Below are 24,600 nucleotides of genomic sequence, written 5' to 3' on the forward strand. Positions count from 1 at the left end.
GAGGGACAACCACTCCACGCTGCCATGAGCAATCGCTGCATGGGCCGTGATGACTTCCCCCAAAGCTTTACTCCTCAGACCAGGTCTGTTGTGGTAGAGGTGAGATGTGATGGCTGAGAATTATGGATTATGGTCAGCTGAGTTGTCACTCCCTGGTCTAACGTGGGCAAGAAAGAGAAGGTGACAGAACCATTTCTACTGCAGTTAAGTGTGATTAATCTTTGTCTTCCTAATGAGATTAAGGGAAAAGAAAAACTATTTTCTTTTTTTTCACCACCTCTCCTCTATGCTACAAGTTAAAGTATTCTGCAGAAGTGATCAGCAGGGAACTATTGCTACCTTGCTGGAAATTCTCCCAATTAAAAGTATAGCCTGTCTATATAAAGCAAAAACAATGAATACCATTGATTGTAATACACGGATTATGCACCTCAGAGTATATATAATCTGCTCACATTGCCCCAGTTGTGATTTACTTTGTAGAGGAAATAATTCAGTGCTTTTATTGGTGAAAGATAGATTGTAGAACTCAACCTTGCCTCATTCATTCTTCTTAAATCAAAAAGTTAAAACATGACACTAGAGCTTGATATTTAAAATCGGGAATGTCAAGAAGAATGAATCCATCTCATGTTTGGGAAGGATTTGGACGGTCATTAGGCTATCATCATTTATTTTGATTTATTTATTTCGATAGCTATCATCACTGATGTAATTTTACTTGTGTTTGTGTGACTACTTGATTAAGAACTGACTCCTATACCAGAGTCTAAGGTGTATGAAGTCTGGAATCACAGATGTGCAGGCTCACTGTTCCCTGCAGAGAACCTAACATGGCCCATGGCCCAGAGCTGGCTCTCGCTTGAATGCTTGTTGAGTTAAAGACTGAAGGAATGAGCTAACTACCTATAACTAGAGTTTTGTGCAGTTTCTGTTTAAGGGGGTTGTCTAAATTTTTTGGAACACTTCTAGCAAAGAGGAAGGCTTGCATCACAAGGGTGTCCAATGCATTTTAGACAGTTTTGGCTATTAGAAAGTTTTTTCCTTCATTGAGCTGAAATATGTTGATGTCTAGACTTTATTATTTAAAAATAGAACATGGTATTGTGCAGAGTAGAATGACTGATAGTGCTAATGTCAAAAAATGACTAAGGAAAGTAAACTTACATGTAAGTTACATGTTTACATGTTTGAAAGTGTCCTGGGCTTTTTGTGCTTTTTTACTATTGGAACTGTTACAGGTGTTCCAATTCATTCTATTAAGATATATTACAGGACAATCTTGTTGACTTACAAAACCTTTGGAGGTTTATACCTTTGGAGGTATAAACTTTAAAGGATGGCCGAGTTCATGAAATTCAACTGAAATATTTAAACTATAAATTGATCTTTGTTGATTTTTGAAAATCTTATACTGGTTGGTTCAAATCAGAAGTATTACTTCATGTAATTAAAATGTGACTAAAAATGTCGCTAAATAGGAAACACGAAGAGTTGCTTACAAGCTAAGATTACAGGGCTCTGATAGTTCCACCACCACTGGACTGAAATTCCTTCTTGTAGCTTCAAGTTTCTCTTTAAGCTTTTTGTAATCATTAATATTTATTCACTTATTCAGTTGTTAAGTATTAATTAAGGTCCTCGTATTTTCTTTGGGTTAGATATTGTGCTGTTTTAAAGCAGTACTCTGAAGGGATTAAAAAAATTAGCTGTTAACAATAGCTGTGAAGTCAAGCCCATTGAGAAGGTTTTCACAAAATTGGAAGGGTGATAGGTACTGGAAAAGATGCCATGCCCATTTGCTTCATGGTTTTATTGAGAATCTACCTTATCTATTAAGTAATTTAGGCACTTTATTGGTGATTTGGACTTTTCTTGAAGGTTTCATACTTTTTAATTTGCTCTCAAAGATTCAAGACAAATGTTTACATCTTAAAATAAGGCATGTACCCTACTTAAAGAACTAATCTTTTCAAATTATTCCCTAGAAGGCAGCTGTTTATTTGAAGACATGTTAATTTAAAAAAAATGATTCAGGTACTGTTAAGTGCATGTTAAAAAATGAAAAAGTAAATAAGCACTAGAAAATCATTTGCAGTAATTCTCTACTTTTCTAAGATGCTAATTTCTATTTTAAGAGCATACAGAGGATCAATATTCAGTACATTATCTGACAAGTGATATGTTTATTCATTGTAAATTAAAAATCATCAAGTTCACAATTGTTCTGCTTAATAGATGCTTAAATAATTTTAGCCCAAATATATATTCATGTGTATTTTTGGAATTCAGTATCAGTATATTTAGATGCTAATTGCATATTAATCTGTCTTCCTATTAAAGTGTAAGCTCCATAGATTATAAACAGCACCCTTATTGCAGATTTTCTAAACAGTGTATCTCCTGATAAAGTCCTCTTCACTTCCTGGCACTTAAGATTAGGAAAAGGAAATGAAAACTATTGAACATACGAAATTCTTCTCTGAATATGAAATTATAAAGTGAGAATGTACAAGTGCAAAATAATTTTAAACTGTTACCTTGAAAAATGTTTTGTTTTCCATAACACTATTGTAATAAAGTAAAAAGATTGATCAAACTAATGAATCTAAATAATAGCCTTTCACTGTCATAAAGATGATTACAGTTATCAGTAGAAGCCTAGAAGCATTAGGTCCTAACTCCTAACATTAGGTCCAATTTTTATTGCATGGTTATTTAAAGGCATATAATTAAACTAACCTAGGATTATTTGGAATAGAAAAATTTAAAAACCCTGTTTAAGCAGTATTATAATACATGACTGAGGTAACATGTTCCCAATGAGTAGGTGTTAATATCAACATTCATCTGAGTTTAGGCCAACACTGAATACCATCATCATAGAGCAAACTTTAGAATGACAAGAATAAATCTGAATATTGACTAGTAGTTTAATTCTATTAATTTTATCATTGAAAGGTTTAGTGGTCAAATTTCAAAAGACATACTGGGCAAACTAGCTTAGTTGGAACTTTTAGCCTCATTCAAAATATCTTTGAACCTCTATGAAAATCATAACTGGAGAAATTTCTCTAAACTTCCTTTGACTTGCTGGAATCTATGCTGCCTGGAGTGTGTTTCTGTGGAAACTTTATCTAAGCTTTAGGTCCAGACTCATTCCGTAAGGGTAAGTGGAGAGCTCTCCTGAGCATCTGAGATCTGTCCAGCAGTGGAAACAAGTTAACACTGATTATCATAATCTTCACAAACAACAACAACAACAAAACATGTCCCAGACTGTCCTTAAGCTCTTTGAAGACAATTTGATTCCTCAAAACGTTGGTGGAGAGAGTTACAAAAACATTTTCCTTGCAAGCTTTCCCAATTTGAAGGCTTTCTTCATAATCATTCTATTAAAAGTTCCAGCTGAATATTTTTCATGTGACCCTGAGGAAGTGTACATCAAACATTGACAATAGGCTTAATTTTTTTGAGAAGTTTCTAAAGCATATTTCTCATGGTTAGTTCTATAGTTTAGCTTCTTGACATAAATTCTGCCTTTGGTCCTCAGTTTATTTTATTCTCTTGTTCTTAAATATGGGTACCTGGAGAAGGCTGGTGGTCTTATATTTAAAAGGACCCTGCCTGGCAAGTAATCAGAAGACAAGGCTATAATTATTTTCTCTAAGAGCAATATTAATTGCTTTTCTCTCCCCCAAGTCAGGCTTACTATTAGAACAATGTTGCATTTTTTTTTTAACTTCTAGAAGCATTTAGTTTCCAGAAGAGAAAATACATAAACCAACATCCAATTTCTCTAGCATAATCAATCTAGGTAAGATTATATAACACATTTTCTTAAGACATTATTCTAAAATAACGAACCATGGAGTCATGTGTGTACCTGAAAGTTATGTTGGAAAGAGGAAAAATTGAGAGTGAGTGTTGAAGCTGAGAAGTATGGTAGAAATGGCAAGTTCGGGGATACTGGGTTTGAATCAGATTTTATGATTTGAGACAAGCCAGTCGGTCTCCATGGGCCTACATGTTGGCTTCCTCATTCTAAACTCATAAGGTTTTGGTAAATAACCTAATGCTAATGAACATGAACTACCTAGCATAGAGCCTGACATATAATAAGTACTCAATGAGAATTAATTTCCTCCTTTCTTACCCTTGTTTTTACCTTATGAAAGTTTCTGAGTAAACTGATGCAAGCCCTCTATTATTTTCCCATGGTCATCTCAATGGCAAATATTGCCTTAATCACAGAGGATGATTTCTGGTCAAATTATCTTATTTTAATCACATGTTAATAATTGTTCCCTGGAAAACATTGAGGGCAAATGATATTTGTGCATATTCAAGGAACGAATGGCATTTAATAAACTTTCAATATATAGCATTTCTTTGCTTATCTCCATATTGAAGTAGAGGCTTTTTTTTTTCCCTATGGGGAACATAATCTACATTTTCAATAAATTATTTCCTAAACGTATTCTGGCATCCAATGTTCCTTTCCCTGATTATGATCACACATTTTACTAGAACGGTGAGCATATAGAGAAGACAGGGTTAAAATGATACCTCCTGTGACATTCCATGATCAGTCTCCTGAGATATGTGAAATTCATAATACTTTAATCAAGTTGACTATTACAGCCCTGACTATGAAAGAATTATATCAGCTGTGACTGCCAGAGAGCACATCTTGGTAGTCAGAGACTGGCTCTCCAGGCCCTCCTTGAGACCCCCTCCTTATCCTTTTTTTTTGGCCAAGAAATTTAGGCAATATTCAAAATAGAATACATATATTAAGTGATCAAAATATATTAGATTAAAATAATTTCATGTACAACTTAGTCTTTAGAGATACAGAGCATTTCAAAGAATGGCTTTGAGTTCAGCCATTAGGACTGAAAATATATGGCAGTTTGAGGATGCTGTTGCCCATGGTGTGGCTTTGGCAAAAGTTAAGTTGAAATGAAAGTAGAAATTTTGACAACTGGGCAACTTATTTCATTCAACATAACAGCACTATGATAATCTCGCTGAATTTCCTAGATTCAAGAATCCTAATTAAATAAAATTATTAATTTAAAAACATACACATTTTTCATATAAAACAGAAATGTTCCTGTCCTGTCCGACCTAGATAATTAAAGTTGTCATATGGATCACAACCTATTAAATTTTTATAATCGACTCCCAGGCATTTTACCATAGAATGGACTCTAAATGTTGTCTATATCATATTTGAAAAAGAGGGATTCTATAAGAGTGTTTGTATTAGAAGCAGTTGAGTTTTAGTCGTAATTATCTATAGTTGGTTAGTTGCAGCTTAATCAAAAAAAGAATTATGCAATACTTTTATGAGGGTTTATTAATCCTATGTCAAACTTTGGTTATATAGATAGAAACTACATTTGAACCAAGCTTTAAAATCTCATATGAATTAAAGCTTATTATTAATGTCTATGCAAGCCATACACCATAATTTTGCCAGTATTAGAATGAATGAGTCATTTGCAAATCATTTGAAGGATAATTATAATTTCAAGTATATAAAACAGGTTTTTGACCTAGGCTTGAGTCCTCTCATTTATATTCATGTAAATGAGGAAACTTATTATGAATATATGAAAAAGTATGATTTGCAGGAAGAAAAAACTGGATTCTTACGCTACTTTTATTATTTACCAGTAGTGTGCCCCTGGACAGTAATTTTATGCTGCCTTCATTATCTGTATATTTGTCAGACTTTTGGCAATTACTGTGTGCCAGAAAATCGGATAGGAACCAAAGATATAAAATTAAGATGACACAGTCACGGTCCTAAAGAAGATAACTGTTTAGTGGGGGGCAGAAAGCCATGTAAAGAGATAATTATGGGTTAGTGAAGTAATAGATATGTACATAGTATAATGGGAGCTTGGAAATGATTTCTCTTCCAGTTGAGGGTCGGAGGGCATTTCAAGCAGAAGAGAAAGCATAAACAATGCAAGTCAAGAAGAGGCGCTCACAACTGTTGGTGGAAACAAAAGTTGTTTACAGACATTTTGGAAAACACTATGGGCATATCTATTAAACTTATATATTCATGTAACATTTAATTCATCAAATTTACCTTTAGAAATTAACAATAAAATGTTTGCATGTATGTGCAAAGCAATATTCATAGAGAAGTTCACTTATCTGATTCCTTTCCACATTATCCTTTCAAAAATAATTGTTCCAGGAAAAATCCCTCTCATTCAGTGATGAATAATAACTAAGAAATTAGTATGAGACCTGTAAAAAAATAATATAAGAAATACAGAACATAAATAATAAAACTCAGATAATAAATCAACGTCTGAAAGATCGAACTGTGAAGCTGATAAAAATTATGAACAACTTTTCATGTTATGAGATGAAAAAGAAAGGATTCTTTTTTTTTTTTTTTTTTTTTTTTGTGGTACACGGGCCTCTCACTGTTGTGGCCTCTCCCATCGCGGAGCACAGGCTCCGGACGCGCAGGCTCAGCAGCCATGGCTCACGGGCCCAGCCGCTCCGCGGCATGTGGGATCCTCCCGGACCGGGGCATGAACCCGTGTCCCCTGCATCAGCAGGTGGACTCTCAACCACTGCGCCACCAGGGAAGCCCCAAAAGGATTCTTTATAATGGATATATTGCTTCCAGGCAATGAGCTCAAAGAGTACATGCAAGTACTCAAGGAGAAAACTATAGGAAAACAGAGAAAAAAATTTTAAGGATTTAATAAATATTTACATAATATTTATTATGTGACAGTCACTATCTTAAACACTTTACAGTTGTCATCTGATTTAATCCTTCTAATAACTCTATAATGCAAATACCACTATTGTTCACATTTTACAGATAAGAATTCTGGGATATGTAGAGAGATTAAATAAGTTGCTGACGTTCACATAACAAAGCTATGTAGTGGGGATTTGTACACCAGCAGTACAGTGACAGAGTCCATGACTTTTAGTTTTATACTGTGCTGCCTCTAAGAAGGAAAAATGATCTGACAGTATTTGGGGGAGTGGGGGAATATAAGAGAAAAAAATCACAGAAATGAATGTATACAGAAGAAGAATAGATGCTCCCCAGGCCACTGAGGAACAAGGAACACAGGCTTGAGAATATTAACAATGAAATTAGAAATAAGTGTCATATCAAAGATTAGGGAGAAAATGGTTTATGAAGAAGAAGAAAAAAATAAAGACCCAACATAACCGTAATTGGCATATCTATAGAAGAGGAAAAAAACAGGCAACAGAATGATTTTCAAATAGATAATTCAGGATTACTTTGTTAAAATATTTGCACATTAACTTGTAGAAAGGGAAAAACGTGTCCTAGAAGAAAATGCAGATCAGCTGGCAGTAAAGTATGATGTGGCAGAATTATTGGACTTGCAAGACAAGAAAAGAATCCTGTCAGAGAACCAGGATAAACATAAACCAGCAAACAAAAATCAACTTCAGCATTTTACTGAAGGTGCTAGCAAGTGAAGTAAGAAAAAAAAATAGTATAAAAATTTGGAAGAAAAATATTCTCACTATTGTAGGGTCAATAGTTCTGTATAATTTTAAAAATAAAATAAAACACAAAAAGACCCTATTGATTATAAATTTTAAAAATTTCTCTTGAAACTCTTACAAAAAGGAAAATAAACCCAAACTGCAGCCTACCAAGAGTTTAAAATACTGGGTATCAGAATTTATTATCAGGAATATAGTATTTGATAAAGGTGGCATTTTAAATCAATGGGAAAGGAATAAACCATTCATTAATCTTGTTGGAAAACCTCTCTAGCAACATGGAAAAATAAATTTGAACTTTTCTTACCTTCTTACACCAAAAATTTCCAAATTTATGCATTAAAATCAAACTTTCAAGAAGAAAGCATGAGGGTATTTGATCATATGATTTAGAAGTATGAGAAACAATATATGTCATAAAATATTTGCATTATAATGACAGAAAAAAGACTAAATTATTTAACATAAAACCTAATGCTCCTAAAAATGATGGAAATATCCAACAACCAAAAGAAAAATAGACAAAATATATAAGCAGAAAATTTTAAGAAAATGAGACAAAAATGATTTTGTTTATAAAATAAAAATGATTTATAAACCAAAGAAAATATATTGAATCTCATCCATAATTGACACATGTCAACAAAAATATACAATGTTTAATTTTTTTTAACATCTTTTATTGGAGTATAATTGCTTTACAAGTGTGTTAGTTTCTGCTTTAATAACAAAGTAAATCAGCTATATGTATACATATATCCCCATATCTCTTCCCTCTTGCATCTCCCTCTCACCCTCCCTATCCCACCCCTCTAGGTGGTCACAAAGCACCGAGCTGATCTCTCTGTGCTATGCGGCTGCTTCCCACTAGCTATCTATTTTACATTTGGTAGTGTATATATGTCCATGCCACTCTCTCACTTGGTCCCAGCTTACCCTTCCCCCTCCCCGTGTCCTCAAGTCCATTCTCTGCATCTGCGTCTTTATTCCTATCCTGCCCCTGGGTTCTTCAGAACCTTTTTTTTTTTTTTTAGATTCCATATATATATGTTAGCATACGGTATTTATTTTTCTCTTTCTGACTTACTTCACTGTGTATGACAGACTCTAGGTCTGTCCACCTCACTAAAAATAACTCAATTTCGTTTTTTTTTATGGCTGAATAATATTCCATTGTATATATGTGCCACATCTTCTTTATCCATTCATCTGTCGATGGACAGTTTAGGTTGCTTCCATGTCCTGGCTATTGTAAATAGAGCTGCGATGAACATTGTGGTACATGACTCTTTGAATTATAGTTTTCTCAGGGTATATGCCCAGTAGTGGGATTGCTGGGTTGTATGGTAGTTCTATTTTTAGTTTTTTAAGGAACCTCCATACTGTTCTCCATAGTGGCTGTATCATTTTACATTCCCACCAACAGTGCAAGAAGGTTCCCTTTTCTGCACACCCTCTCCAGCATTTATTGTTTGTAGATTTTTTGATAATGGCCTAGGAATCCAAATCAGAAAAGAAGAAGTAAAGCTGTCACTGTTTGCAGATGACATGATACTATACATAGAGGATCTAAAGATGCAGCCAGAAAACTACTAGAGCTAATCGATGAATTTGCTAAAGTAGCAGGATACAAAATTAATGCACAGAAATCTCTTGCATTCCTATACACTAATGATGAAAAATCTGAGAGAGAAATTAAGGAAACACTCCCATTTACAATTGCAACAAAAAGAAGAAAATACCTAGGAATAAACCTACCTAAGGAGACAAAAGACCTGTATGCAGAAAACTATAAGACACTGATGAAAGAAATTAAAGATGATGCAATGTAATTTTTGGTGCTCAGATTGACACAGTTTACTTGATAATATTCTATGGTGTGTGTTGGCAAGTGTATCCTCACACATTGTTGGTGGGAGTGTATTTAGTATAGTTTTGGAAACAAATCTGTCTACATCTATTAAAATTTTAATGATATGCCTACCCTTTCATCCATAAACTCTGCTTATAATAATTTATCCCACAGATCTATTCACACTTCTGCTTAAAGATGCATGTTTAAGGAAGAATCATTATGACAACATTGTTTGTAGTGGTAAATGACCAAAACTAGTTAAGTGCAAATCAATGAGGGATGGCTACATGTTGTGGTATATACAGTGGAATATTATGCATCTGTTAGAAAGAGTTAATTAGGTCTCTGTGGGCTGGGATGTTGATATGAAGAGGTGTTGGGAGACAATTCTCCATGGTCTCTTGTGTTACTGTACTTTTTGTCAACACAGGTACTGATTGCTTTCATTCAAGAATATCTTCTCATGGATGCTTGTACATAGAGCCTTGGAAGATAGACCTGGTGTCTCCATCTGGAGCAAAGGGAAGTTTGTTTATAGCCTAGTGTAATAAGAGAGTGTATCCTTCTGTGGCAGGTTCAGGCATGCTTACTCCCCAATATAAGAGTCAGGATCCCTATCCGGGATCTCCCACAGTGCAACCCACCACACGTGCAGGAATCCCCTGCTTCTCCTGTGTTGTTTTGTGGGAACTGGGGTTTAGGTAACTGACTCAAATTGAGATTTCAATTACTGCTACTGATATGAGTAATAAAGTCGTTTGACTCTGACCCAAGAGTCTCATGTCTTCTTCCAGAATCCATGACACAGTGTCAGGCTAATTTGTTAGTTTCAAATAGAGGAAAATCAAATCTCAGCCCCCCTTCGCAGTTCTTGACAGAATCTCTCCAAGATATATTTTAGGTAGAAAAAATAAAATGAAGGGTTAGAACAAAGTACATCGCGAATTTTAAGAAAACTGATAAATGAGTGTATGTGGCAGATTTACCTTTACATTATTTAACTTGGCTTGAATATTTGGATAAGCAAAGGAAATATTGCTTTTAATTCCTTTTAAAATTTTCTCTGACATTCCTCGTGAGCTTTCTTCCTAGTTTCCAACTGCTCACTGAATGCCAATGGGAAAAAAACAAACAAAAGAAAACAATTAAACATGACTTAGTTCAAGCCTGCTTAAAACTTAGTGTGATTCAGTAATGTAATGATGATCTTAGGTGTAATTAACTCTCTTCAGAATAAATATTCCAGTATTTTTTATTCCTCTTATTTTCAATATAATGTGTAAGATGCACTGGGGAATTCCCAGTGCATCTTATATGATTTTACTGATGCTGTGTGTTCCGGCATGATGGAAGAGGGCAAGGAGGTGGAGAAGGACGAGGGGGAGGGTGGGAGAAAGAGGGGAAGATGCCAAAGGATTGAGAAGCAGCTAATAAGATAAGGACTTAAAAAAAAATAAGATAAGGACTTAAATGTTAATTGAATTAAGGAATAAAAAGCATATTAATTTTTCTTCGTTAGAAAAATGTTAGTAGAATGGTGGGTTTGAAATCGAATTGTAGATAAAAGGTGAGACTGGGAGTGAAAAACTACCTATTTGGAGCTTTGAATAAGGAAGGGAGAATTGACTTGGAATAGAGACTAGAAATAGGGACGTGGGTATAGTAGAGGGAGTGTTGATTACATTTTGTAAAGACCAGGAGACGCTTGTTCAATTTCATGGTATAAGAGGAAGGTGCTAACAATGAAGCTGAGGTTGAACTAGAGGAGAGAGAGGAAGCAGGGCCCCCAGAGAACCAGATGGCAAAGAAATCAAGGCTCCTTGAAAGGAATGGACCTCGACACAGGCTCTGGGGCTGGAGAAGAGGCAGAGTGGATGAGGGTCACGTAAGAGGAAGAAAGAACAGGAAGTTAGGGGATTTCATTCTTGTTCAGCGTTGTGGGTACCCAAGCTGAGTGGGCGACTTGAGAGCTTAGTTAGAAATTTGGAGGAATCATTTAAAGACATTAACCAAGAATTTCCTTTTCTATAAGTGAGGATGGTAATACTGGTTTTCTATTTTTTCATGCCATTTTGATAACCAAATAAGATAATATGAATTAAAGTGATTTGCAACTGAGAAGTTTAATATGTATTTGTTATTTTAGGCATTCTATTATAGTTTGGTAAAGCTATTTTCCAGGGTAAATATCTGTATACCAATGTAAAAAAGGAAGACAAGATACATTATCTAGAATGATTAAAATGGGATATTTTAAAATTGAATGGTAGGTTAGACTTTTCTATTATGAAAACTATAACCTTTCAGAATGGGGAATGACATAGCTCATGAGTCAAGAATAGGGAGGGGGTCCTAGAAGTTGGTAAGTTTTGAACTGTTTATATTTTCTTTCTTTTTTTAAAAAAATATTTATTTATTTATTTTGACTGCGCCAGATCTTTAGTTGTGCCATGTGGGATCTAGTTCCCTGACCAGGGATCGAACCTGGGCCCCCTACATTGGGAGCATGGAGTCTTAACTGCTGGACCACCAGGGAAGTCCCTTGAACTGTTTATGTTTTCATGTGAAGATATTCCTCCTGTTTGGAGCAAAGGCTACCTTTGTTGTTATTTTCTTTTCCAGTTCTCCAAATACCTTGACTTTAAATGGTTTCAAAACAAATGAGTGCACTGGCTATTACAGCAACCTTTCCTTTCCTTCTGATACCCTGAACACACTCCTCAGTAAAGTTTGCCCCTCCTCTTCCAATATATACGATTTCTAAAAGAGCTACTTGTCGAAGGAACTGTGTCTAGTTTCTTTTTTCTTCCCGAAATGAGGTAGGGCTATCAGAACAGTGTGACAGAATATTATATCCTAAAAAACATTGCTTGCCCTCTGGCTTTATTTCCAATTTAATTTTTCTGTCGACTGATCTAGATTTAAAATTTTTTAAAAGGGAACCAAAAGTGACACCTCGTTTAAAAATATTTTACCTTGTCCACAAGTTCCTTTTTTCAATTTTCCAAATGACTTCATGAGCTCCTAAAAAGTTTTAAAAATGAATAATAATGAACTGAATTCAGTCCCCATGCCAACTATTGATATATATTTTTTTCTGGTGACTGATCTTTGTATTGTAGAAAGCATCATGATTTAAAGTCCTTTTATCTGCTTACAAGAGAGTGGTTTCATTTTTTTTTCCAGTCAAGTGAATCAAACTGTCAGCAACTTTTATTCACTATCCACTTTATAATAGCTTAGAGCAGAGGGACCCTAGATAGTTACTGAATTAACAGAAAAGTCCTTGCAGTTAGAGGATTTACATTAAAGTTGACTGAACATGTAAATGTTTGTTAATTTTTGAACTGAGAAGGAAATTAAAAAGTAGTTACCAGCTGCTCCTGTTTAGTTGGATGAGGAGAAAATAACCAAAGAATTGCTTGATCATAACATCTGAAGACCATAAGGTGATCATAATCTTTGATTTCGCCATCGCACAGACTTCTTTAAGGAGCAATAAAAGAGTTCTTTTTAAAAAAATAGGGTTTTTAAAAGGTAGATATTATTAAAAGTCCAGGCTTTTTGTAAAGTCCACTTCTGGGCATATTTTGGAAGCTCTGTAGAAGGGAGGCTTTCCACAGCCCACTGGAATTTAATAATGCAACAGGGCTAAAAGGAGAGGTGCGGTATTCTTTTCAGACAAAGAAAGTGGTTTTATTTTCTAGAAAACAGGGTTTGGGGAATGGAGGAATCCTAAGCAGAATGATTAGAAAGATAAGCCATAGAGAATCATTTTGCCCATTTCCCAGTGATTCCATAAGCAGTGTGTTTCATTATATGGGGATTTCTGTTGAATTCTTTTCCTATTGACTTTTGACACAAGGTGACAAAGAGAAATATATACTTTTGTTTAGAGATTTTTGCCTTCTAATGTCACCTTTAGGACGGTCCTGGGTATACAAGGTACCATTCAGATTTAGTCGTTTCTGCCAAGGTGCAGGTAAGTGTCAGCCTTTATTTATGGAGTCATCTATTAAGCATGTGGGTTAAAATGTGCTGACTATGCCAGTGGGTGGCAATTACTTCCTCAAACCTTCAGCTCAGAAATGTAAAATGATACACCTTCATTTTTCTATAATTCTTTAAAACCATACCTTGAGCTTCTGTATTAGTTTGTTAGGGCTGCAGTAACAAAGTACCACAGACTGGATGGTTTACATGACAGACATACTTTGTTTCCCAGTTCTGGGGCCTAGAACTCCAAGATCAAGTTGTCGGCAGGGTTGGTCCCTCCTGACGGTTATGAGGGAGAACCTTTCCCATGACTCTCCCAAGCTTCTGGTGTTTTGTCCGCAATCAGTGGTGTTTTCTGGCTAGTAGAAACATCACCCTGATCTCTGTCTTCATCCTCACATGGCGTTCTCTGTGTGCAGATGTACCCTTTTTATAAGGACACTAGTCACAATAGATTAAGGACCCATCCTACTCCAGTATGACCTCATCTTAACTCATTACATCTGCGGTGACCTTACATTCTGAAGTATAAGGGTTAGGGCTTCAACATCTAAAATCGGTGGGGACACAGTTCAACTCATAACAGCTCCCATTCCACCTACGATAAAAATGGTTTTTGGTTTGATTCTGGGTGTACCTGTAGTTGCTGCAGGACAGTGGTGGCCTGTGTCAGGTACTTGCACCTTCACAGCCATTTCTGTTCTATTGAAACTGTTTTAAGATGGTCCAGAGTCAAGTTACATCTCCCTGAATGGGCACAACCGTATCTCTCTGTGTCCTGTACTCGACCCCCCCTGGAGGGGGCAGGGGACAGTGCCTTTTCCTGGAGACCCAGACAGTGCATAGCTCTTCCCTGCGCCTTGCTTCCTGGCTTAGCCTGTACCCTTCTGAATAATAGGGTCCTCCCATTCAGATTGGCAGCTACATTCTACCAGCTCTTCACAGACCCTCAGGTTGTAAAGATTAACCCTACTGTCTCTTCCATGCAGTGTTTTATGAATATGAGTCAGGGTGGTGACATCTCCTGAGTGCTGCTGGAGTCCTAAAACAACACTCCTTTTAACATCATCCCTTGTAGGAGTATTGCTTCTAACGGAGGTGTTTTTTTCTTTTTAAAATTTTTGGGTAAAATATGATCATAAAGTATAAAAAATAATTAAAAAGATCAATATTGTGTCTCCACCACCTAGCTTAAGAAATAGAATCTTTCTTATACATTTGCAAATCCATTGCTTAAATCATTTATCTCCAAACTCCTGATCACACTTCAAAAAATTGAATTTACCTATATTTGTGTATTCATTTATAATTTATCTAGAGATGAGCACCGCATTTTGGAAGCCACGAGCTTGTGTCAGGACCTTTGTTCTGAAGCTGAAAAAGAAAGATTAGGGTGGCCCTATCCACCAATCAACATGACTACTGTCCTCATAAGTAGAGAAGAAGAGACACAGGCACAGGGGGGAGAGGGCCATGTCATGGCAGAGGCAGAGGTTGCAGGGATGCAGCTGCAAGCCAAGGGACTCCAAGGACTGCCAGCCCCACCAGAAACTAGGAAGAGATGAGGAAGTCTTGTACACAGAATCTCAAAGTCCATGACCCAGCTGACACTTTTTTTTCCCCATTGAAATGCATTTTATTTTAAATATAGCAGTGTGTACATGTCAGTTCCAAGCCAACACCTTGATTTGGGACTTCCAGCCTCCAGAATCATGAGGACAGTAAGTTTCTATTGTTGGGAGTCACCCAGTTTGTGGTACTTTGTCACAAACCTAGGAAACTAATGAAAAGCCTAAGTATTTGCCCAAGCTTACCCAGCTAGCAAGTTCTGGACGTGGGACTTGAACCTAGGCAGTCTGTCACAGGAGGGCATTACACAGCCCTCTGGAGGACACACGGCATCCCCATGTTGGCTGTGAGCCGTAAGGGCATAAACAGAGTTTGCTCCGCAGACAACCAGCACAGCTTGAGATGAAGAAGGCTAACGTAACCAGATGGAGCATATTATTAATATTTGTCAGACATACACAAAGTTCTTTTTTAAAAAAACATATTATTTTTATTGATATAGTATTTTTTATAAATTTATTTATTTTCATTTTATTATTTTTTGGCTGCATTGGGTCTTCGTTGCTGCGCACGGGCTTTTTCTAGCTGCGGTGAGCGGGGGCTACTCCTCTTTGCGGTGCACAGGCTTCTCTTGTCGCGGAGCACGGGCTCTAGAGCGCACGGGCCTCAGTGGATGCGGCACGTGGGCTCAGTAGTTGTGGCGCATGGGCTTAGTTGCTCCCCGGCATGTGGGATCTTCCCGGACCAGGGCTCGAGCCCGTGTCCCCTGCATTGGCAGGCGGACTCTCAACCACTGCGCCACCAGGGAAGCCCAGCACATGCACAGAGTTCTGAAAAAAAAATCTCGACATTGAGAGGGATGCTGATAAATACCATCCAATCATCCAGTGCTCTTGGTAACCACATTAAAAGACAAAGTTTAGAGTCTTGCTAAGTCCCATATATAAATATACATACACACATATATGTGTATTAATAAACACATACATACATATACACAGACATACATATACACATATCTCCATTGACCAGATTCCTTGACATACATATTTATCTATAATGAGGAGGAGGTGATGGTGAACAGGGAGTTTCATTTTGTTCTTAGTAAAACTGAGGAGATTTCGGTCACTTCTGATCTCCTAGTCTGGTTACAATATTCTGAGATTCTTAGATTCCAGTTCTATTAAGTTCATTTCCATCAGCTAAGAAATACTGTTGATGGATATTGTGTCTAAGGCTTGAGTGGCTTCTGTCATTTGGTGTATTTGAGATGAAGAGACACCCTTGAATAAAATACCCCAAGACAGGACAAAAGACCAAGACAGAAACCAAAGGAAGCGAGGGCTCCTTTTATTTTTCTTTCACAGAAGAAAATGAAGGAATCTCTGTAAAGATTTCTGTTGAATAAACTTGTAGAACTGGGAGCTGGAGGAATAGAGGACTGAAAGATTCCATCATCTGGTCCAATTGTCTTTCCTCTCTCTCTTTTCCTTCTCAGGACATCTGAGAAATACAGCACATGCTCTAATTATGGGGCAGAGTAGGGAACACGAGCTTCTCGAGAAATGTGGATGAAACGGCAGAGAAGACAGTTCTAATCATTCCCCCTTAAAGACAGATACTCTGCAACCCTCGAGAAATACTGAGTTTATGTACATGTTTAACTTACCAGACCAAAAAAAAAAAATGGAATCTGAAAAGTTCGAGGATTAACTCACCTGTTGAAGGTCACAAGTCCAACTAGGGCAGAATCTGTATGAACACCTAGGTTTCCTGAATTTCAAAGTGCTTGTGTCTGAGTGTGTTTGTATAATTCTTGCCTGAATATGATATTATAGGTTTGACTTTATGAAATTTGCCACCTAAGATTCAGCTAAAACATTGTGTCTTGATTTGCTATAATTTATATTTTATGTTTTATAATTGTCTCAGGTTACCAGAATTCTAATGTTAAATCCCCCAATTGTAGCAGTATTCAACCCAAACCCACTTTAAAAATAAACATATCAGGATAATCTGTGGTATTTTAATGGGTACTTTGAATAACAGACAGGATTTTGTTTCATGATTGTTTTCAGTAGCAAACAAGATTTGGTAACAATATCCACCACTACCACCCTGATTTAATATGTTGAATGCCCCATTTGAAGGAACTACTTTGGTTTGTTGTAAGAAAAAGAAAATGATTGAGGCTATAGTATGGAATTTTCAAGATGAAAGGAATCTTTGGGTTATTCAGCCATTTTCTTAATTTTGCAGATCAGCACCCTGAGGTCTAGAGAAATTAGATAACTAGATTCCTGAATTCTTCTATCTGCCATCTTTAGCATTATTTAATTTTAAATAGTGAAATCTGATAATTTTACTGTTAGAATTCTTTCAACGTGTATTGAGTAATCCAGTTCTGAGCATGTGAGTTACAAAAGGAAACAGTGTCATCAAGCCACTAATCCATAGATTTTACTGGTACCACTTTTCCTAGAGCAAGCGGGTGTTCTCACGTTTACTACGTTGCAACTAAATGGATAATGTTGGCTGTAACAGGAAAAACACAGCTTTTCAGCTAATAAACTGTGTGACCTTGAGCGAGCTAATTACCCTTTGCTCCTCCTATTTGTAAAACAGGGAAACAAAAATCTGTCTCGCTGGCTTCTTATGGCAAAGACTAGCCTGTATAAAGTACTTATCACTCTACCTGCAAACCAGTAATTGTTAGTTTTCCTTTCCTCTCTTCTTTTCCATTTTCCTGATCAAGGTTACGTGGTGGATTAGCATCCAGGCAGGACTAGAGCCCAGATCTTTCCATTTCTGGGGCAAAACTCTCTTCTACACAGAATTCTTCCATCATTCACATAGTAATGTTCTCAGAAATGGGAAACAGAAATATCTAAGAAGTCAGTTTGTAATTAGCCTGAGAAGCAAAATAGGGACTTGTACCTCTGTCTTGAAAACGGTCAAGTTTCTATTGCAAACCATGAAGTAATTGTAACGTTAGCTAAGGGATCCTTGTCTTAGAATTTTAGATGTGGCATTGTTCTTTAGTTTCTTATACCTAGAGAGCCTGGGAGATCTATAGTGTCTCAGAAAGAACAGGACAAAAATTGAGTGTGTCTTTTATTAAATGAGCTTGTTTGAATCCACTGGACAATAAGACAATGCAGGTCTTGGGAGTTTACTTATTTGACCAAACCAAATAGATTTGCAGGGCCAACTGAGTGCTCAAATTAAAATATCTATTTCAGGATTACCATGTGGCTCTAGCAGTGGAATACCTAGCTTATCTGACATCCAGAGAGAATCACTTTTTAACATCCTCCTCCTCTAGATAATAAGATTGTTGTCAGTAGTAATCATGGAATAATAATTAATCATCACGATTTGTTTCCAGCTTTATTAAGATACAGTTGACATACAGCGCTGTGTAAGCTTAAGGTGTACAGCATAATAATGTACATATATTCCAGAATAATAACCACAATAACTTTAGTTAACCTCTGTCATCTCATATAGATACAAAAAAAAAGAAGAAAAAGTTTTTTTCTCCTTGTGATGAGAACTATTAGGGTTTACTCTCTTAATGTTGGAATATGCTATACAGTATATTTGTATGTATATTAACTATAGTCATTGTGTTGTACATGACATACCTAGTACTTATTTATTGTATAACTGCAAGTTTGTACCTTTTGACCACCTTCATCCAGTTCCCCTCCTATTCCCGCCTCTGTGTTAACTACAGATCTGATCTCTTTTTCTATGAGTTTGGTTTTTATGCTTGTTTGGTTGGTTGGTTGGCTATTTTTAGATACCATATATAAGTGAAATTATACAGTATTTGTCTTTCTGCATCTGACTTATTTCACTTAGCATAATGCCCTCAAGTTTCATTCATGTGTCCCAAGTGGCAGGATTTCCTTCTTTCTTATGGCTGAATAGTATTCCATTATATATATATACTATATATATATATAATATATATACACATATATATTATATATATATATACACTATAGCTTCTTTATCCATTTATCCTATACCTATGCCTACCTATGTCTACATGTATCTATTATCTATCTATCTATCTATCTACCTTTTTAAGACTTCAAAAAGACTTGAAGCCAAAAACATATAGCTAATCCAATAGGCATGTTAATTTTGGCAGTTTATTTGCATCCATAGTATCAGTAGACTTGGAGGAGAGTTAAGTGCCGTCCCCTTCAGCTTTTTTTTGTTTATTCGTTTGGCAAAGAAAGGTGCTATTACTTTTCATTGGTATATGCAAATGGCTAATTGATTTTTAAAAGTTCTTCAATACTGGTAAAGTATTTCCAATTGGAAACAGTTTGTTTTCATTTTTAAAAAAAGCATCAACTTCTCTTCCACCGTACACTAGTGTATCTTATCATCACTCCGAGTGGAATAGATGAGTGTCTGCATTACCCAGGTAAAAGGGATCACGGAGTAGTGGTGGCAGTGCTGCAGTTGCATTGTTTGTTTAAGAGTCACAAACCCCATTCTATTCTGTCTCTGTTGGAATGCCCTTCCTTGCTTAGTGGTGGTCAAGGCTTTAGCTCACCTTGGAAGCACTGGAGCCAGCCGACCAGGCCTCCATATTCTTACCCAAAAAGGAGACTAAACTACTGGACTTTACCCTCCACCGTGACTTGTCTTCCCTTTCCGGCGACTGGCGGCACTACTCACAGCCCTGGGAGCAATGCGAATAGCCTTTGGCTTTTTCATCCTTATTGCTTTGTGGGGGGTGGTTCTGGCATTTCTCTCACATTCTTGTTTTGTGTGTTTGTTTTCTCTTGACTCCTTGAGAACATATTTGAAGGGCAACAGATTTATTCTCAAGGATGTTGGATGGTTCGTTTTAAGACGGTATTTTGTAGTTGTGGAAACAGAGTTATCTGGAGAAGAGCCAGAAGTGGAGTGGTCTAGACAGCCGGGAACGGTGGATGTTCTGCTGGTTAGGACTTCATATTGCCCTGGGCAAGGGCCACCCTTCGACCTGGACAATAGGAGGGGTTCTGCTCTGGTCCTCCTCTGCCATCCTTTCCCAAGGCGGAGTGGGGTGGGATGCCCGAGAGGCCAAGGGGACATCGCCACCTGGAGCCCTGGGCCCTGCCACCTCTGCTCCCCTAGGCTGAGGTGCCTGGGACCCAGGACCTTCTACTCTGAAGGTCCCCAAATCTCTTCCAGAGCCTGCTGTGGCTTTCCCCCCAGTCAGTGGCAGTGCAGATGTCCTGAGGCTGGGCTGGTGGTCAGGGAGCAGCCACCGCAGGTAGAGGGCAGGGGAGGGGCTGGCAGAGCTGTGGAAGCACATGTGGACCTGGGCCGGGCTGTCTGTGGGAATTCTCAGGCCCTCCCTGTGTAGGATAGAAATGGGGATGAGGGGGCTTGCTGCCAGCTCTAGCCCATTTATTTGCATATCTAAGAGAGAAAAATGATCCCATCTCGTCCATGACTATACAGCAGGAAAGAGGCTAATCAGGGCTTACTGTCTGCAGCTGTTGAGGTTTAAATTGTGTGCCCCTAAAAGATGGGTGAAATCCCACCACCAGGCGCTTGTCAATGTGACATTTGGGAAGAGAGTCTTTGAAGGTGTAATTAAAATGAGCCTCTACAGGAGTAGGATGGGCACCAATGACTGGTGCACTCGTAAGGAGAAAGATGTGAAGACACAGACACACAGAGAAAAAAGCCACGTGAAGACAGAAGCAGAGCCTGGAAAGCTTTCACAGCTAACGAGCACCAAAATCACAGGCAACCATCCGTAGGTAGGAGAGAGGCATGGAAGAATTTCTTGCTCAGATGCTCCAGGAGGAATGGATCTGCAGACACCTTGATTTCAGGTTTTGGGGCTTCAGAGCTGGGAGAGAGAAAATTTCTGTTGTTTTAAGCCATTCAGTTTATGGTACGTTGGATGGTAGCCGTAGCAAACTAATACACAGTGGATAAATTATTTTGCAAAACGAGATGTTTGCCGAAGCCATGTTATTGACACTGTAATGGAGATTACCTTGCTTGGATAATACAGCAACCTCATTCCCTGAGGTTGGCCAAAGCTCTTATTAACCTTGGATAAAGAATAGAAATAGAAGATTATTTTCTTTCTAAAAAAAAATTATACATTTATCTCCAAGTAAGGTTGTACAGGCTATTACTTGGTAATTCTTGACGGTAAAAAAAAAAATCGGTTCTCATTTACTTTCCTAAATGGAGGAAAGTGAATCTAGAAGGCCCTACTGGGCATGAAGATTAGAAAGAACATAAAGGCAGAGGACCCTGTCCTACATTGTCTGTCATCTTTGCCTCCAATCAGATGCTACAGGAAAAGCTGAAAACACACTACCTGACACAGTGTGTGCCCAAGATATTAGTATAAGTTGTAAGGAAAAAGGGCCCCCAATCAAAAAAATTGTATATGCCACATAAAGTTAAATGGCTTTTTCATGAAAGGACCTCTGACGGGCTTCAGTGTGCTGATATATATCATGGCACGCTAAGAGAAGAATATAGCATGTCTCTTTCCATGTTTATTTTATCATAGAACCTTTTATGGAAGAAGTTTCTGAAACTGGACCTCCATGGACTAACTTTGGGTTGTAAGCACCTAAAATATTGCTTCTACTGATGCTTCATTAGGTCATTGTGGGATGAATGAGTCTTTTCCTATCATCTGTGTACATTTTCCTTATTTTTCCAAATCTCCCTCCATTTCAAAAATCTGTAACCTTTGACCCACAAACCATTACCCACCTCTGTCATATACACCTTAGTTTGGAGTTTAAGATGTTCTATCCAATATAGAAGAAGCACTGAGTATTCTTTTATTCTAGATACTTCATTTTCTTCTAAAGCATTTTTATTTTCTTTGCAGTTGATACGGAGCTTTTTTATTGGGATGAACCATGACTGACATTTAACTTATTGAAGTGGCTACTTCATGTGGTTTAACCTAATACACTAATATTATTAAAGAATCGTTACAGTTACTGAGATACTTAATTCACCAAAAGAGGCTTCGCCACCTCAAGAATTTGGCTTAATCCTTTTATAAATAGACTGGATGGTTGGCAGGAGAGATCACTTATGCTTGTAAATGATACCAAGTTGGCTGAGATTGACAATATCATGTAGGACCAGACAGGAATGCAAGATGATACAATCAATTTGACAGAATAATGTGCACTTGATAAAATGAATCGCAATTAGGGTACAGGCAAGATTTTGTTTGTAAAATAGAATAATTAATTCGAAAAATGCAACAGGAATAGAAACACTTACATGGACTGGGCCCCATGCAGGGGAGTTTTAAAGTCATAGCCAATCACAGATCCAGGCTCTGCCAGGCATGCCCAAATGGCAGGCCTCTGAGCCATTCATTCTGACCGGCCATCTGGATTTCATCATGTGGATTTTGGCTGCCACCTCGAATGATTGTTGGCCCGAGATCAATGATTCCATTCCACTGTGGCTATGAATTTCAGCCATTAAGACGTAGTACTGTTACCTTGAATAATACAAGAATTTTCTCTCTGTAACCCATTCAAACTCTACTCACCTTCCAAGGCCCAGTTAAAAGTCAAGGAAGTGTAGAAAATCTTTCCCCTCTTATTTCTATAGGTTGTAGACTACCTCCCTCAACTTAATATAAGGTCCAACAAACATTTCTGGCTGAAGATAACACAATTCTCTTTGCATATTAGCCTCAACTTTTCGGTTTGTAAGGTCCTTGAGGGCAAAGACCAAGGCTTGTATGTGTTTTGTACTTCTTTCTAATATGTAGTCAATAAAACATTAGCAGGATTCTTCAAGCAGGACTTAATAAAATTAATAACCACAACAATAAAAACAGCAAAATGTTGATTTGAGAGCATGGAAGGTTGAGAAATTTTTGTGGCAGTAGATGAATATGGCTCTTATCCTTTTGACTCTTGAACCAGATTACCCCATCAAGAAACAAAATATATACTTATTTTTCATGTCAATCTTATCCCAAGGTGGTATTTAATATATCTATACAATTTTATTACATATAAAATTCAAATAAATATCAGGCCAATGTTTAGTTTAGTGGAATTTCATGTGTTATAAAATGCAGTTAAATGGAAATTGTTTTTACGGGGCTTTTGTGTCTTAAATATGCCAGTGCTAGGTGGACTCCTTTAAGTGCTAAATTTTCTGAGCATGCGGTTTTTCAGACCTTTGGTTTATTATCTATCCTAATGTCTCTATGAGTTAAGTGAATGTTTTTAGAATGATATATCGAAGTTGATTATGAAAATAAAATCCACATACTTCATTATATGGTATATAAATAGGATTACCCCTCAGTCACTGTCGTTTACCTGTGTTTGAATTGATTATAGCTCGGTCCAGAACCAACATCACTCTTAAGATCCTTAGTTACAGTAATGGTTTCCTTTGGAAAAGAATTTGAGTCTAACGGGATGTTGTTAAATTCTCAGGCCACGGTACGTGTGACTGTGGAAAGTGCAGATGTGATGGAGGATGGTCTGGGGACGCTTGCCAGTACCCAAAGACCTGTGACCTGACAAAGAAACAGAGCAACCAAATGTGCAAGAATTCTCAAGATATCATCTGCTCTAATGCAGGTAAGAATTCCATGCCCTGAGAATTCTTAAATGAAATAATTTTAATGGTAATATGTAGGCGTTGAGAAATGTTGAACCTCCGAGTGGGACTGCTTTTGAGCATATTTTTTGAAGTGAAATTCAGATAAATCAATTGGGAAAAATGTCCTCTTGCTGAGACTGGCAAGTCTGATGCTCTCCAGCTGTTCCAAATGCTTTCTTCAAGTAGGATAGTCACTGGAAGCAACACCCTGACAACATTTTAGGTAAATTGTGAGCCATGATTTTGAATGCTGGATTAATCCTTTTAAAAAGGATTTGTATAAACTTACTTAATTATCTTCTGTTACGGATCAAGGGTGCTTTGAATTTATACCTTGGCATCAAAAAGAACCAAACTCTTCAAATCTAATGGGGGTTTCCAATGCCCTGGATGTGAAAACCATTGCAGAATATAGTGATAGCAAGATTTTTGTTTGACTAAAATATTTTATATCTGGTAGACATCATTTAAAAATATTTCTTAGAAATTTACAGAGGAGCTGTTAAAATTAATTACCAAAATCATATAAAACACAACAACTGTGGTTTTGGTTTCAATGGTGTTCAGCCAGTGTTACTATAATTAAATACTCTTTTAACAGTTGGGCACGTAGAACCTCAAAGTCAGTTTTTTCTCAGCCCTGGTTGAACTTGAGAATGCTCCTGTCCTACACTGGAGGCTCTGATTTAGTTGCTTTGGGGTCTGATATGGACTATAGTGGTTTTTTTTAAAAGTTCTCTGGGTAGTTCTTACATAGATCCAGGGGTGTGAGCCTCTTGCTCTGCATGCTGAAGGCCAGGGTTTGACTACATAAATGAGTATCTTCCCCCCTGAAGCTCCCATTGTTGGTAGAGTCCTTCTGCATTCAGAGCTGGGAGCTTTCCACAATCTTTGATTGACAGGAGTTGCTCTGTGTAGATTCAGTGCAGTAGGGTGTTTTGCTAATAGCAATCAGGTCTACTGCCAAGGCAAGCTGTGAGTGGAGCAGCTGGGGACCGTGA

General features: G+C 37.2%; 1 protein-coding gene across 2 annotated transcripts in view; it reads left to right on the top strand.

Annotated features, from left to right (window-relative positions):
• ITGBL1 (integrin subunit beta like 1) overlaps positions 1-24,600 on the top strand; it is a 223,881-nt gene that overhangs the window by 74,763 nt on the left and 124,518 nt on the right. For both annotated transcript variants that reach the window (XM_030856803.2, XM_060287767.1), the window contains exon 2: positions 23,431-23,577. In XM_030856803.2, coding sequence (XP_030712663.2) covers positions 23,538-23,577 — 40 coding nt within the window. In that variant the 5' untranslated portion in view covers positions 23,431-23,537. The remainder of the gene's footprint in view (positions 1-23,430; positions 23,578-24,600) is intronic.

Source organism: Globicephala melas, chromosome 18 (genome assembly GCF_963455315.2).
Source record: "Globicephala melas chromosome 18, mGloMel1.2, whole genome shotgun sequence".
Taxonomy (NCBI): domain Eukaryota; kingdom Metazoa; phylum Chordata; class Mammalia; order Artiodactyla; family Delphinidae; genus Globicephala; species Globicephala melas.